Source organism: Loxodonta africana, chromosome 1 (genome assembly GCF_030014295.1).
Source record: "Loxodonta africana isolate mLoxAfr1 chromosome 1, mLoxAfr1.hap2, whole genome shotgun sequence".
NCBI classification, from domain to species: Eukaryota; Metazoa; Chordata; class Mammalia; order Proboscidea; family Elephantidae; genus Loxodonta; species Loxodonta africana.
In genome coordinates, this window is record NC_087342.1 from 15,291,358 (window position 1) to 15,307,812 (window position 16,455).

The 16,455-nt window shown below is 45.8% G+C and overlaps 1 protein-coding gene across 3 annotated transcripts in view; it reads left to right on the forward strand.

Moving 5' to 3' along the window:
* The window catches only part of KALRN (kalirin RhoGEF kinase), a 769,081-nt gene that overhangs the window by 250,797 nt on the left and 501,829 nt on the right, over nt 1-16,455 (forward strand). For all 3 annotated transcript variants that reach the window (XM_064291948.1, XM_064291977.1, XM_064292015.1), the window contains exon 4: nt 13,547-13,739. In XM_064291948.1, the coding sequence (XP_064148018.1) occupies nt 13,547-13,739 (193 nt within the window). The remainder of the gene's footprint in view (nt 1-13,546; nt 13,740-16,455) is intronic.

A 16,455-nucleotide genomic window follows, 5' to 3' on the forward strand; every position in this document is an offset into this window, starting at 1 on the left:
GAATGCTGGGTATAATCCTGGGCCTGAGTCTGTGCTGATTAATAGTACTTCACCACTGCCTGTCTAGGGGAAAAGAGAATCAACTACATCTTTGCCGAGGGCATGTGCAATCAGAGTTTGTGTTAAGCAGCCTCGTTTGGATGGAATTAGGCAGCAGACTTTGAAGAGGTGGGGAATACCAGTCTTCCTCATTTAGTCTCCAGTGTGAAGTTTCCCAGAGACTCTGACTGGGGCAGGAGTTGGGCTTGCTCCTGGTAAACGTGAGGATGGGAACTGACAAAGGGGAGTTTCTAGACCTGGAAGTGCGTCTACAGCCTTTTGTTGTTGTTAGCTGCTGTCAGGTTGGCCCCCAACTCATGGCGACCCCATGCATAACAGAATGAAATGCTGCCTGGTCCTGCTCCATCCCCACGATTGCATGTGGATTGGACCATCGTGAACCATAGTGTTTTCCCTGACAGATTTTCAGAAGTAGATTGCCAGGCCTTTCTTCCTAATCTTAGTCCAGGAAGCTCCGCTGAAACCTGTTCGGCGTCATAGCAGTGCATAAGCCTCCACCGACGGACGGGTGGTAGCTGCACACAAGGTGTGTTGGCCAGGAATCAAACCTGGGTCTCTTGCATAAAAAAAAAAGAAATTTTTTTTTTTTTTAGGAGGCAAAAATTCTACCCTGAACCACCACTTCCTCCCTACTACCTTTACTTTAGCTAAAAAGCACTTCACTGTGGCTGTACATTAGAATCACCAGAGGGGAGTTTTAAAAGCTATTGAGCTCAACCCCAGACCAATTAGTTCTTAATATCCCCACTTTACAGAAGAGGAGCTGAGGCTTAGATTTAGGATAAAATCTCACCTTTGCCCCTCAACCTGGCATCACAGATCAGAGGGGTCAAGGCAAAAGATATGTTTGTTCAAAGGGTAGAAAAAACACAAGCTCTTTGGAATACTCATGACCTGGGAAAGAGGACAGTGCGTGTCTCCCCGTAAAGAATTGACCTGTGGACGAGTTAACATGGCTTGGGAGGAGGCCTTGCTGCCAGCTGAATCACATATTGACAGAGCGCTAGCTGATGGTGGACAGTCACTGAGAGCCCGCTGAGAAAGATACCCAGGGCAAGAGAACCCTCCACCCTTCCATGCTCGTCTCTCCTGCTTTCTGGACGGCCAGTCATCCAGGAGACCTCAGGACCAGGAAGGATGATTTTGAGAAATGTCTATCTGAGCAAACGTTCATTCACAAGGCAGACTTCCCTGGAGAGTGGCTCCCTCACTGTATAAGGCACTGCCTTTTCCAGTGTTCTTTTTACTACCGCTGACTACACCAGTTAGTGTGTCTCTAACACCTGCGGATTTCGGATTTCGGTCGTTTAAGAATGTGGGTGTGGTCTGTTTGGGGCAATCAGCAGAGTACACTAAGGCTACTAAGGAGCAGGAAGCAGGATAACACTGATCATGGCAATGGGCAAACGTTTGAAATAAAATCTCAATCCTACAACCAAAGACTCTCTGATGTGCCTGAACACACATGAGAATTCCCACACAGATGGGTCGGGGGAACTGTTTCCTCCTCTCAGAACTCCAAAGACTTTTCTTGCCTCAAATTCTGAACCAAGAATTCAGCTCATATAGTGAAATGATTTAAGAATGGGTACAACCCAGTTCTAGAGAAAAATGGGAAGTGAGAGGCTTGTTTGGGCTGCTTTGCTTTCCTCCTTTTCTGGTTTCTGGCTGCTTGTGGTGAACTGTCTGCAGGTACAAGTCTGGCCAGGCAGTGTGGGTCAGACTTCTCCAGATCCTTCCACATGGCTCTGCATGGTTAGTCCTGCCTCCATCTATAAAGCCAGAGCTGTGTGTGGCAGGGATGGTACCACCCTCATTACTCAGGGAGTCCTTAACTCACCTGGCCCTTCCTCTCTGTCATCCACTCCTCACTGACCAGCCTAGCCCTCTACCATGATGTTCAGTTTGTCACCTCCCCTGGATAACTCATGAATAGGTCTGATTCGAAGGTTAATTCTGCTCCATCACACGCCAAGCACTGGGTCTTCCTGAGCTTCCTCCTGCCCCCAACACACACTGCTGCTTGTATGTCTTCATCCCCCATTCTGTGCCCTGCAGCTAGTGCCGACTGCCCCAGCCCCCAGCAGCACACGTTAAGGAGAGAAGCAGAAACCGTTGCTGCCTCCTCGGCTGGTCTGCAGGAGCGGTGCTCACTATGGCAATCTGCTCCCTACCTGGGATCCAATAGACTGATGTTATATTTTTTTCCGGCAACTATTTCAAGTGAAAATCTGCCAGCCATTCATATTAAAGGAGTAAATCTCAGGTGACTTCACTGGAGCAAGGGCAAATGGGGTCGGGCCATCTCTCTGCTGCCGAGCACAGTGGAGACCAGGAGCAGGATGGTCCTAATTTCTGGGGTGGGGACTTTGATACTCAAGATACCTGAGGCTCCAAGCTGGATTATTTGATATCTGCATCTTTAAGGAAGGTTTTTTTTCTACCAGTTCCAGAGTTCTCGTGGCTTAATATAAGAGCTGGAGCAGGGAGAGTGACACCTGGATGTCCAGCCCTGATGGCCAAGATGTCCACCAAACTGTGTGACCTTGAGCAAGTCATTTCCCTCTTCTAGAACTTGCTGTCCTCAGCTCTAAAATGAGGGGGTTGGTGGGAATAAGAAAAAGAACATGGTGGTTTCAAGCAGAACTAGATTCAAATCCTGATTTTACCCCCTCCTGGTGACTCAACGCAAGTTACTCACCTTCTCTGAGCCTCAGTTTTCTTAACTGTGGGGTGGGATAATGATAGCAGCTACTTATAAGTTTCATATGAGGAATAAATAAGATAGCACATATAAAATGCTTAGCATACATTGACCTTCATGTGCTCAATAAAAGTTCGCTTTTACCATTAATATGTATGTTGTTGCATTTTTACCCAAAACAGCTGCTCTAGTTTCAGTAGCTTGGCTCTTGATTTATATTTCCCTCCAGATCTGGCTGCTTGTCTCTAGCTTCCTTACTGAGTTCACTACCTCTGCTTTCTCCCTGTAGCTGAGGAGCAGCCAGCATACCTTTTCTACCACAGGGCCTTTGCATGGGCTATTCCCTCTGCCTGGATTATTCTTTCCACAAGTGTTTCTTTAACTAGCTCCTTCTCATGGTTTAGGTCTCTGCTTAAATGTCAGCTCCTCATAGTGACCTGTCCTGACCATCTGATAAGGTCTTAAGACTTACCACAATTTGCCCTTATTCTTTTTATCTTGCTACTTGCCTATGTCCTTCCCTCCCTCTAAAATATAACCTTCGAGTTTCTGTCTGGTCCATATTTATATCCCTAGGGCCTAGTGCTGGGCCAGCCACAAAATAAGTGCTCAATAAGTATTCGTTGGATGAATAAATTCATGAGTGAATGGATAATATGGTACATTTATATGACACCATATTATTTATGAAGCACCTTCATTTTGAGGCTATGTAAATCTCTGTGAGGGCTACAGAGATTGATCAGAGCCTGGCCTGAGGAAGTTTATGATCAATAGAGGAGATAATATATGCCTAACAATTTGTGTGTTTGTTCATTCCTTCGTCATCCACCTTCTTCCAGGAAGTGGGCTAAGTGCTGGGGCATAGTCCCTGCACTCAAGGCAGCTTCAGTCTATTGGGGGAGGCAGGTTAATAGTCACTGCACATATGGCAGGTGCCAGATAGGGCAAGCACAGGGTGATGGCATGCATGGGAAGAGCCCTTATTGCAGTGGGGATGGGGAGGATGTATCAGTCAGAGAAGACTTCTTGGAGGAAGAGACATGTAAGTTGAGCTTCAAAATGTGAGTAGAAGTTAGCCGAGCAAAGGTGGGGTTGGGGTGGGCAAGCACAAAGACATACGGAGATAAGAAGGCAAAGTCTAATACAAAATTCAAACTCATAAGTGAGTTAAGAGAGGCATAAATAATAAGCGGTCTGCTTTAGCAAGGGGGCAATTGCTCTGACAAAGGAGATCAGGAAAGATCCTAGAGAAAAGGTGGCATTTGAATCTAACCCTTTGGCCAGGTGACACGGAGGGCACCCTGGGCAGTTCACTGATGTGGTCAAGGTAGAATCCAGAGGGAGGGTCCAGACCATGTTCTAGCAGAGACACGGGGAAGTGCGGACAAAGATGGTGAGGAGTCGAGGGAGCAGGAGTTGGGAGGCAAGATGAACCCAGGATGAAGCCATGGCCTGGGGTTGTCACTGAAGGGTGCTCTCCCTGCTGTCCAGGTACCATAGCAACACCTGGTGTGGAGTATTGCTACCCAAACCCCTACCCCTCAAGCTAAGGTTGTTGTGTAAAACAGGACCAGGAGAATAATAGCAGTTAAGACGGAGGAGGCAAATCCAGGGTCAACAGGCAGACAGGTCACCTAAGTCTGTGGATGAGCCAGGGCAACATGAAGAGTGGAGGGTTTATACCTCCATGATCTCTGCTGGGCATGGGAGGCCACCATGAGTGAAAAGCGTCAGTCATGACATGCCTATTCATCCACTCCTCACCACCCACCCAGCCACCGAAGCCCTCACACACCTGGATCAAGCAGACCTGAAGCTAGCCCTCACCTAGCTCACAGCCCAGTGAGTGGGGCCTCAGATGTGGGCAGGACCTACGCGGCCCCTAGAGAGACACCTGGGACCAGTCCAGGAGCTTTTAGATGAGGCTGCCAGGTCAGGTGTATGATAAGAAGCAGAAACCCCACTGCGAGTTCACAGCGGTTTAGAAGCTCCGGAAGGCAGATCTCCAGCAGGCGTCTGACTGGGCACAAACAGCTCCACTGGGGAGGGCAGCTGCCCAGCCCTTCAGGGAGGCATCCCTAGGCCCAGACAGGAGGAGCTCTCTTTGCAAAAAAAGCCAGAGAAATTCACTCCTAATACAGGAATTCCCCCAATTCCTATGCTTGCAGCAAATAACTCCATTCCAGAGAGCGTAAGGCTATGGAGAAAGAAACTCGGTAACATTTTTGACAGCTTAGCTATTTGTTCATCTTGCAGATATTCTGACTGCATTTCGTCGTTGTTCTGTCTGTTGTGTTCGTGCGCTGCCGCTGTTTATTAATGCATGTCCTAATTCAATTTAGACAAAGTGGGCCTTTATCTTTAAACTCTCATAAACCACACCTAAGAAAGTCTGAGTGCTCTGAGTCCTTGGATAACCTGGAAGAGTCCTGGGCCTCATCCCAGACAGCTTTCATCCGGGATCCCAGAAATCAGCATTTTTAAACAGTTGTCTTAGGTAATAATGAAAATCACTAAAGTTTGGGAAGCATTGGCATAGAGTGGTGAAAACGTGTTTTCGTGATCGCACAGGCTTGCTGAGTGAAGACAGTCCCAGTGACATTTAATGAACAAAAGAGTAAACGGTGTAGAACTGAGTGTAAGAAGAGCTAATCAATCTTCAGTCATTCAGTGTACACTTATGACTTCTGGGCCCGAGAGCCCCAGAGAGTCTATGAAACAGTTCACAGCTCAGTTTGGAGGGACTGTAATTTATAACAAAAGGTGAGAAGCTGGCCAAGGGGACCCAGGTCTCAAGCCCCAGATGGGAAGCTGGTGGGATGGGGTGGGGGTAAGTGGAGTGGAGTGGTGGCTGCCTTCCTTACCTAAAGCAGGGGGCATAGGAGATGGGGAGGGGTTACTCATTCTCCTTTCTCCTCCATTTCGCCTTCCTGTGCTCCCATCCTCACTATACACAGTGTAGGATTCTGCTCCTTAGAATTTGATTTGGACTAATAAACATCTTTCAAAAATAACCTAAAGGGAAAAGGAGGGCTTCCTGGTAGCAGTATTCCAGTGTAAATTGGTTTTCACAACCTGTTCCCTTGTGACTACAGTGGGGGAGTGGGGAAGGGGGCTGGGAGCATGGAGCCTTAGGGAAGAGCAGGCTGCGTGCAGACACTGGGTGCCTCTGGAAGGGTGGAGACGGGGCCAGGAGATGACAGCACACTAAAGGCAAGCCCTATGACTTTGACATTTGCTTCTCATCATCCCAGAGATCAACTGGGAAGGCGTTTCCCTGTTCCAGCACAATGCCTGCCCCGTCGTCACCCCACCGAAACTGTTCTGACCAATGGGACCATGGCCTCTCGGATGCTAATTACAATAGCGCTCATCTCTATTAATGACCTACCTCTATGCAGCCTTTGACAATGCTGTTCTTCCTTAAACCCTCTCCACCTGCCCATATCTCTTTGACTCACTCCTCTCCTGGTTTTCTCTCACCGCCCTGCGTTTTTTCCTAGGGCTCATCTGCTTTCTTCTCCCATCTCTTAAACATTAGTATTCCTGTCAGTTCTATCCTTGACTCAGAAGGTGGCTCTTTTCATCTTTCTCATTTTTCATGTGCATATCAACTACCACACATACATGGATTTATTCATTCAGCAAATATCTACTGAATGCCTACTGTGTGCCAAGCACTGTATGACTCCCACATGAAGTTGTCATCAGAATTTCAGATATGTATGAAATGTATATGGAGCCCTGGTGGCACTGTGGTTAAGCTCTTGGCTGCTAACTGAAAGGTTGGCGGTTCGAACCCACCAGTGGCTCTGCAGGACCAAAGACCTGGCAATTGACTCGACAGCACATAGCAACATGAAATAAATAAATAAATATATAATTTATGTTTACATTATTATTCATAATATAATAATAAAAATAACTATCTAGGCTGGGTTTTCTAGAACCAGAGACTGAAACAGGGATTCAGGTGCATATGATTTCTTAAAGGTATGCTGTCCAGGAAAAACTTGGAGTGAGAGAAACAGAGTAGGGAATGGGGAGGATGTGGCAAGGAGGTGGCCTCAGATGAAGTCTAGCCTTAGCTGACTGGGGAACTCAAAAGCTCTAGAGCATAAATCATACTCCAGAGCTGTGCCATCTTGAGGCAAGGGGCTGGGCTCTGGGACCCCTGTATAAGAGAGTCATTGACCACCTATGGGTGGGGGTGTAGGTGCTCAGGTTTCTCTTGGAGTGGTGGCTCCCATCAGCCAAAGGCAGGTCTCCACAGAAAGTGGCAGTTTTAGGTTGTTAGCTGCAACACTCACAGAGCTGACCAATAAAGGAGACCTGGGTGGGACACCAACAAGCGTCTCCTACAGCAGCTGAGACTTACGTAGTTCCTACTGTATGTCAGTGGGGAGACTGATGGTTCAGTGGTAGAATTCTCACCTTCCATGCTAGAGACCTAAGCTTGATTCCTGGCCAGCGTACGTCGTGCACAGCCACCCCCTGTCTGTCAGTGAAATCTTGTGTGTTGCTATGACGCTGAAGAGTTTTCAGCAGAGCTTCCAGACTAAAATGGAGTAGGAAGAAATACCTGGCAGTCTAATTCCAGAAGTCAACTAATGAAAAGCCTATGGATCACAACGGAATGTTTTCTGATTCACAACCAATCATGGGAATGATGCAGGACCAGGCAGCGTTTTGTTCCATTGTACATGGTGTTGCCATGAGCTGGGGGCCAACTCGATGGCAGCTAGCAACAACGCTGTGTGTCAGGCAGCGCCTCTAAAACAACCCTGTGATGTAGTTACTATTATTATTCACATTTTGCAGTGAGGGAACTCAGGCAGAGAGAGGGTGAGAGCAACTTGCCCAAGGCTTTACAATAGTTAAATGATGGCGTGAGATTCACACCGAGGAATTTTATTCTACCTCCCATGCCCTTAACTGCTGCCTGTACTTGCTCAATATGTTGAGTCTTACTACATACCAGGCACTGTAGTAGACACTGGGAATTCAGCAGTGAAAGGTATACAAAAATCCCTGCCCTCATTGATTGACTGAGATTACTTTCCAGTGAGGTAAGGTAGACAAAACAAATAAAGTATATGATCTAGATGGCAACAGTGCGTAGGAGAAAAATAAAGCAAGGGAGGGGAGAGGGAGTGCCAGGTGGACAGGGGCGATTTTAAGTTCAGTGGCCCAAGGAAGGCTTCACTGAGGGGCCGTTTTATTTATTTATTTTACTGTACTTTAGATGAAGGTTTACAGAGCAAACTAGCTTCTCATTAAACAATTGATATACCTGTGGTTTTGTGACATTGGTTGCCAACCCCATGACATGTTAACACTCTCCCCTTCTCAACCTTGGGTTCCCTATTACTAGCTTTCCTGTCCCCTCCTGCCTTCTCATCCTTGCCCCTGGGCTGGTGTGCCCATTTAGTCTCGTTTTGTTTTATAGGCTTGTCTAATCTTTGGCTGAAGGGTGAACCTCAGGAGTGACTTCAGTACTGAGCTAAAAGGGTCTCCGGAGGCCATGCTCTCAGGGTTTCTCCAGTCTCTGTCAAAATTTTGTTCTACATTTTTCTCCAGCCCTGTCCAGGACCCTCTATTGTAATCCCTGTCAGGGCAGGTGGTGGTGGTAGCTGGGCGCCCTTCAGTTGTGCTAGATTCAGTCTGAGGGGCCATTTTAGCAGAGATCTAAAGGAGGTGGTTTCTCTGCTTCTCCTTTGACCACGCCTCTCGCTGACCTCAATTTACTGGCCCTCTGCACAGCTGGAAGGTAAACTTTCAGATCACCTGAGCTTGTTCCTCCTTGAATGATATCCTTCAGTGGCTCCTCATTGCCTTCAGGATGAAATCCAACATCCCTGCCATGGCTCCCAAGCACATTCTGATTTGAAACCCACTTCCTGTTCAGCTTCTTCTCTTGGAAGGCCTGCTTGTAACACTGTGGTGCCTGGGCTGAGAATACACATGGACACCTACATACTCATACTCTGTAGATTTACAATTAATATAGCAAGGTAACAAGCTGTTAACTAGAACATGTTCTCTCCTACCTTGACGAGTATGTCTTCAGACTGACCTAGAATGCCAACTTCAGATTTGGATTTGGTAGACTCCTCTGAGTTCCACGACAGAGCTTGGGAGCTCACAGAGAGTCAGCCCTCAGCCCGTGCTCCACCCCTCTTCCTTCCCACCCCGACCCCACACTGCAAGGAGCCTCATGTACAAGCATGGACACCCCAGCTCATGTATCATGTTTTAGGTACATCCTTGCAAATAGCGGCCCTTTGCCACCCCTCAGGCACAGGGGTGGGTGCACATTCAAAAAAAAAAAAAAAAAGTTTCCATTGAATCAGTTCCGACTCTTGATGACACCACACATTATAGAGTACAGCCAGGCTCCATAGGATTTTTCTTGGCTGTAATCTTTACAGAAGGAGATTGCCAGGTTTTTCTTACATAGCACCTCTGGCCGGGTTCAAACACCAATGTGTTTTTGGTTAGTTATCAAGCACAAACCATTTATGCTACGCAGGGGTGTACATACTGGTGTAATCTGACCTTGGGCAGTGTGGAGGTGGGGGTTGGGCCTGGGAAAGGGGCAAGCATGAGCCCAGGAAATAGGCTCAGGGCCATTTAGGCAGAGAATTTCAGGGTTTTAGGTACCCTTGACCTGGTGGGGTTCAGGGGCTGGGAGGGTAGGCATGGATGCCAGGCAGGCAGGTCTCCTTGGCCCCTGGGGGCGGGTGTGCAAGAGGAGGGTGAGAGCTCAGAGCAGGACTCTTCTAAAGCACTCAGAGTGGCACTGTCTCTTGGCACCGTGCCTCTTACCCCCATGCCTGAACCAAGCTGAATTCCTTGGCATGTCTCAGTTCGCCATGCTCCTTTGCTTCTGTGATGTTGCATGTACTGCTTCCTCCACGTGAACCCACCTCCCACCCCCAGCCACTGCTCTGCCTGACATATTTATCCTTCAGAACTTAACTCAAGCCTCACCTCCTCCAGGAGGTCTTCCCTGCCAAAGCCTTCAGTCCAATTTAGATACCCTTCTCTGTATTTTTCTAACCCTCTTTATTATTATTATGCTTTAAGTGAAAGTTTTACAATTCAAGTCAGTTTCTCATACAAAAACTTGTACACACATTGTTATGTGACCCTAGTTGCTCTCCCTGCAATGTGACAGCACACTCCTCCTCTCCACCCTGTATTCCCCCTATCCATTCAACCAGCTCCTGTCCCCCTCTGCCTTCTCATCTCACTCCAGACAGGAGCTGCCCACATAGTCTCATGTGTCTACTTGAGCTAAGAGGCACACTCTTCACCAGTATCATTTTATGTCTTATAGTCCAGTCTAATCCTTGTCTGAAGAGTTGGCTTCAGGAATTCTAACCCTCTTTTTATTAATTTCTCATTTAGAACCATCACACCATATTGTAAGTGTCTTTTTGCTTATTGTTTTCCTTACTAGAAGTTAAACTGCTAACATTGTGCCTGAGACAGAGTAGATACTCAATCAGTATTTATGGAGGGAGGGAGGAACTTCCCTGGCTTGCTTGCTGGAGGTCATTCCAGCTGAACTCCTTGCCCTCATTTTTTTTATCTCCCGTGAGGTCCCTAACTGAATCCCCTCGTTGCTGGCCCCCAATCACTATCCCCAATCGCAAAACACCCGTACATAGGGGTGATGTGGTGAGTGGAGTGTGACATAGTGACCTCAGCATGGGCTTAAAGTTGACTGTCCTGGTTTTGAATTTTTGCTTAGCCACTTACTAGTCATGTGACCTTAGGCACATTTTTTGCCTCAATTTCATTATCTCTTAAATGGGGACAACCATACCTAACCTATAAGGCTATCGTGAGGATAAAGTGAAATAGTGTATGTCAAGTGCCCAACTGCAGTTTCTGGCATAGGATAAAACCAAAACCAAACCAAACTCATTACCAGCAAGTTGATTGCCTGTCATAGTGACCCTATAGGACAGAGTAGAACTGCCCCATAGGATTTCCAAGGCTGTAAATCTTTATGGAAGCAGACTGCCACATCTCTGTCCTGAAGCACAGAGTAAGCACGTGGTAAAAAGTTCTTTTCCCTCACCCAGCTATGTCCCTTACTTGAAACCAAACATACAGTGTACCTGGGAAGCCAGGCTGTTTTCACAGAAAGATGCCAGTTACATTAGCTCTCGTCTTTCAGCCCCTGGCCCTCTCTTCCCATCTCCTGAGTTGGCGAGAGCTTCCTAGAGAAAATTAAGACCTGATTCCTACTTTTAGTTGTCAGAAATTAGTGTGCAATTTGCTATTGACTACTACATTTAGAAGCTGGAATAGTCAAACTGCAGCTCTTGGTGGTAACACAGAATATTTGTTGTTAGGGGTTTGTCACGTAAGCATAATTATGGTAACAGCTACGAGGAGCAGGTGAACGAGGAAGCTGAGCATCCCTAAGAAAAGGCAAGACCCACACTAAAAGTTGCCTAACAGCGCCTGACCCAAATGGACATGCAGTGTGAGTCAAGCTAGACCAGACTAAATGAGAAAAGCCACTAAACCCCAACAGAAAAACGGATAAAAGCACTGATCAGGTGATTCCTGGAAGAGACATTTATGGGCCAATAAGCTATGACTAGTAATCCAAGAAATGCAATTTTAAATGTAATACAGTTTTTCTCCCAGAAAATGGACAAAGACCTAAAACTTCAGTGACTGTCAGAATACTGTGCTGGTGAGGATACAGTAAATGGTGAGGTGGCTACTCATACATTGCTGGTGGACATGCAAGTTGGTATGCCCTTCAGTAAAACAGTAATGGGAGTGATTAAGCAAGCAATGTTATGGGCATAAGATGGGTTATTATGTGTCATTAAATATAAGAGTTTCAAAGAAATTTTAGACTTGAGAAAAAACTGAATATACTACAGTGGAAAGTAGAACACTGTATGATATGAAAACCATATGCAAGAAAAAGACAAGAAGGAAATAGGCCAGAGAATTATTAAAAAAAAAAAAAAGAAGAAATTTTTTTTTTTTTTTAGATAACTCCTACCATTAAAAAAAAAAATTAGGAGCTCTTATATAGATCCTTGGATGTTCCAACTTTTCTATAATAAGCAGGCATTTCTTTTAATAATGGGAAAGAAAGCCTGTAATTTAGGGAAAAGTCACGTTGCTTTGAGACAATGAGGCAGAGAAAATTATCTATGGAGGACTGTAGCCGCTTGTTGATTCAGTAAGTGTCAAAAGAAGAAGAGGCAACTCCTTTCCTTTGGAGTGCAGGATTTGGGGCAAAAATAAGACCCATCCTTCCTCCCATGCTGAGTCTAGTCCTTTGTAGTGAACAGTGGAATACAAGAACACATGGAAGGTCTCCCCACTTGGGGAGTTCCCCGTCTAACTGGGAGGCTCTCGTACAATCACAGGCGCTCTGGTCCCATCACCTGCCTCTGACATTCTCATCCGTGGTCGAGATTTGAGAATGAAGCCTGGAAAGGGTTTTTTGTTTCCTTTTGTGGCCTAAATCTTGATCTCCACTAGCTGTGAGTAATTGGTATGTGATGTTGCACTCCTGTGGGCCAGGTGGCATGTGCAGTGTTCAAGCAAATACAATCTGGGAGATAGGAAATTAAGCTAAAGACTCTCAGGAAAATACTACAGCTATGTTTTATAAAAAGAGATAAAACATGAATTAAACGAAGTCTATTTTGAGTTATAACATAAATAGGCCAAATAAACCAAGAAAACAAAGGACAGAGCCCTAACTACCCAAACATGGACTTTCTTCCAAACTGAGATGTTATATCTATTTTGACCTTCATTTTTTTTTTTTCCATTCTATGCTCAGGGGTTATTGTCAAAGTCCAAGTGTTTAAACAGTCATTAATAAGCATTGCTAGTTAGTAAGTTATATAGCAACATCTTGATTATACTTAGCCTGAATCTTGGTTTTCAAGATGAGCACGGCCACTTCAACTGGCCTTAATTTCAATAGCAGCTTCCCCATCCTCCCCCAATGTACCTTCTTACACCCTGACTTTGTAACAGGAATACAGGAGACAGCTCAGCTGCATCCACTGTTGCAACCAAGCCCTGCCCTTGGCTATCTCTGAGTAATCAGAACGACTCGGCAACCTGGTTTTTAAAAACTGACATACATTTTAAACTACAAGCAATACAACTTAAGTGTAATGGTGGCAAATATATGTTACTAATACTTTGTGTGCCATCTCTAACCAATTGGTAGAATGGGCCTAGAGCCCTCTGAGGGGGAAGATTCTTTGGCCCAGTCTGGGTTCAGTGGTGGTGTGCCAATGTCAGGTGGCAGTGCCTGCCATTGACGTGGGCTCAGGGAAGGATAACACTTGTGCTGAGGGCTGTACATCTCAGATTTAAGGGGTGATAGAATCCCTGTCTTCAGAGAGCTTGTATTCAAATGGGGATGACATGACTCTTCCTAAGAGAAAGAGAGGGAGACAAAAATTCCAACAAAAATTGCAAATACCCAAACAGTAAACATTCCAACAAGTGCTAATAACTACAGGGAAGCCAGAGTTATTTCCTAAGTGCTGAGAGAAGTATTATGTGAGACCATTGGTCAGATAGGGTTAATCTAGAAAGGTTTTCTGGGGTGGTACATTTTGAGTTGGGTTGGAAAGCAGACGGGAGACTGTGATGTTGGTGGGGTGGTCCAGGTCAAGGAGAATGTAGGTTTTTGGATGCTTTTTGACTTCATGCCACAAAGTTTCAGCTGCCTGGAGTGACCATGCCTGACCTCTGACCTCCCCACAGTGAGGACGTGTGCAAACGTGGCTTCACCGTCATCATCGACATGCGGGGCTCCAAGTGGGACCTCATCAAGCCCCTCCTCAAGACACTGCAGGAAGCCTTTCCAGCCGAGATCCATGTGGCCCTCATCATCAAACCGGACAACTTCTGGCAGAAACAGAAGACCAACTTTGGCAGCTCCAAATTCATCTTTGAGGTGAGCAGTCTTCTCAGCACGTCCTTTCCCTTTCTTTCTGCCACCCACACACTTACTTCTCACTTCCCCTTCTCCATCTACCCAACCCTACACAACATGCCCAGGGCCTTACCAGTCAGAGGCTGGAGAGAAATGAGAGGCTCAAGAGATTGTCCCAGATGCACAGTATCTGCGGGCACTCGTAGGGACTGCTGGCAGGTGTGTAAATTGGGACAAGTGTTTCCGGGGCAGCTTTGCAATTTATCTCAAAAGCTTTAATTAAAAAGTTTATATTCATTGATCTATTAATTCTTCTTGTAGGAAAATATTCTTAAAACAAAAACTGAATAAAACTGAAAGATGGAAAGCTAATTATAATTACACAAAAAAGTGCAAAGATGTTCATCACATTGTTTTCTATAATAATAATAAAAACATTGGTGTTGATTTAATTTCAACTCATAACGACCCTATAGGACTGAGCAGAATTGCCCCATAGGGTTTCCAAGGCTGGAGTCTTAAAGGAAGCAGACTGCCACATCTTTCTTCCACAGAGCAGCAGGGGGATTCTAACTGCCAACCTTCGGTTAACAGCTGAGCGGTTTTCTATATCAAATACATATTGGTGTCACCAATAGGGGATTGGTGACATCCATAGACAAGTACTAAAAATCCATTAAACATTTATTTTTGGAAAAATATTTAGTGTCACAGGAAAAGGCTCATATTTTTAAGTTAAAGAGGACAGTTTATAAAACAGTATGGGCAGTATAACCTCGAATTTGTTTTTTAGATATATTTATAGAGAGAGAGAGAAGACTAAGAGACATGGAAATGTTAGTGACTCATTTGATGAATCCGGATTATGGGTGGTTTTTATTTTCTTATTTTTCCATTTTCTTTCAGGGATTATGTGCTACTTTTATAATCAGGAAAAACGTATTTTAAGTAAATTTTCCGAGGAAATATGTGTTCCCTGAGAATTTTAATGGTAACACATCCGATTTAATCAGTGGTTTCAGCCCAACTTTGAGCTGTTCCCCTTCCTCAGAATTCTGGTCTTTACCTGGAAAGGGGGAAAGTATGTGTGTGTGTCTGTGTCTGTGTGTGTGTGTCTGAGTGTGTGTCTGTGTGTGTGTATGTGTCTGTGTGTGTGTCTCTGTGTGTGTGTGTCTGTGTGTCTCTGTGTGTCTGTGTGTCTGTGTGTGTGTGTGTGTTAGCAACCTCCCATTGCAGACTCTTGCCCCCCTGGGGCCAGGAGCACCTGCCCGGGGGCTGGTGGCCCGCTCAGTGGTGACTGGAGCATGGTAATGACCTGAGCGAGGCAGTTCTCCCTCTGTGTAAATAACACAATCAATGTGGCTTAGTATAAAAGCCGTTAACTCTCATACTCCCCTAGCACCCTTACTTAACACTGGAGTCCTGTGGGAAAAAGGCTTTCTGTAATTTTGGTTTGTTTATACAGGGACGGTGACAACAGGCCTATACATTTATAAGCTGAAGAGACCGAAAACAATCTTTCCAATAAGTCTTGAAACTCTTGCTTCGGCATAGCTCCCCTGTGCTCCCCTTCACCCCAAGTTAGGCAAGGTTTTCTCTGCTTCCTTGTCCAAAAGCACAGGAGGGATAACTGGGGAACTCCCACTTAGAAGAATAATATATGCTAACCAAAAGGTTGGCAGTTCAAATCCACCAGGTGCTAATTGGAAACCCTATGGGGCAATTCTACTCTGTCCTATAGGGTCGCTATGAGTTGGAATCGACTTGACAGCAATGGGTTTGGTTATCTTGAAAACAGCAAATTAAATACCTAGTACAGACCGAAGCAATAAGTGATACAGGGATGAGAGTATAGGCTTGTTCAATAACAGATACTTAATGAATAATTGAAGAGTATAATCATGGGAGACTTCCTGGAAGTGGCAAACTTTGAGCCAAAGTCTAAGCAGCAAGTGCTCTAGAACAGTAATTCTCAAAATTTAACACGCACACAAAAAATCCCCGGGGGCTGTTGTTAAAATGCAGAGTCTGACTCTTAGGTCTGAGGGAGGGCCTGAGATTCTGCATTCCTGACAGGCTCCCCGGTGCTGCTGATGCGGGGCCACACTTGGAGAAGCAGGCCCCTAGAGTAGCAGAGGTTTGTAACTCTAGGCGCTCATTAGGATCAACTGGGAGCTTTTACGAAAACGCCCAGGCCCAAGCTCCACTCCGGTTTGACTATCAGTGTTTTTTTTTTCCAAGCTCCTCAAGGGATTCTAATGAGAACCAGTGTTCCGGACCAGCCCTTCTTCCTGTGGCAGCTCCTTCTTCTCAATTAGGAAGGGGACAGAGGGAAGAGGGAGGAGAAGATGAGATGTTCAGAGAGTAGCTAGACACAGACCAGCTGCTTTTAAGGGCTCAGTAATGACTCGGCCTTCTGATCACCCTCCTGGTGAGCACTAACAGAACTGAGCACATACCCTGGGCCTTAGTGCTTTATGCCCATTGACTCATTTCATCCTAGCACAGTCCTGTGAGAAAGGTACTATCATTCCTGTTACACAGATGTGGAAACTGAGGCTCTGGGAGCTGAACTAGCTTGCCCTGGTTACACAATTAGTAAGTGTAGGACTGGGATCTGAACCCAGGTATTTGTTTGATAGCCTCTCCTTCAGGACAGAGAAGAGAAGCCTAAAGCCCTATAGGAAGGAAAGGACGTTTTATGGACACATGGTTGCTTGCATCATCATTTGCTGAA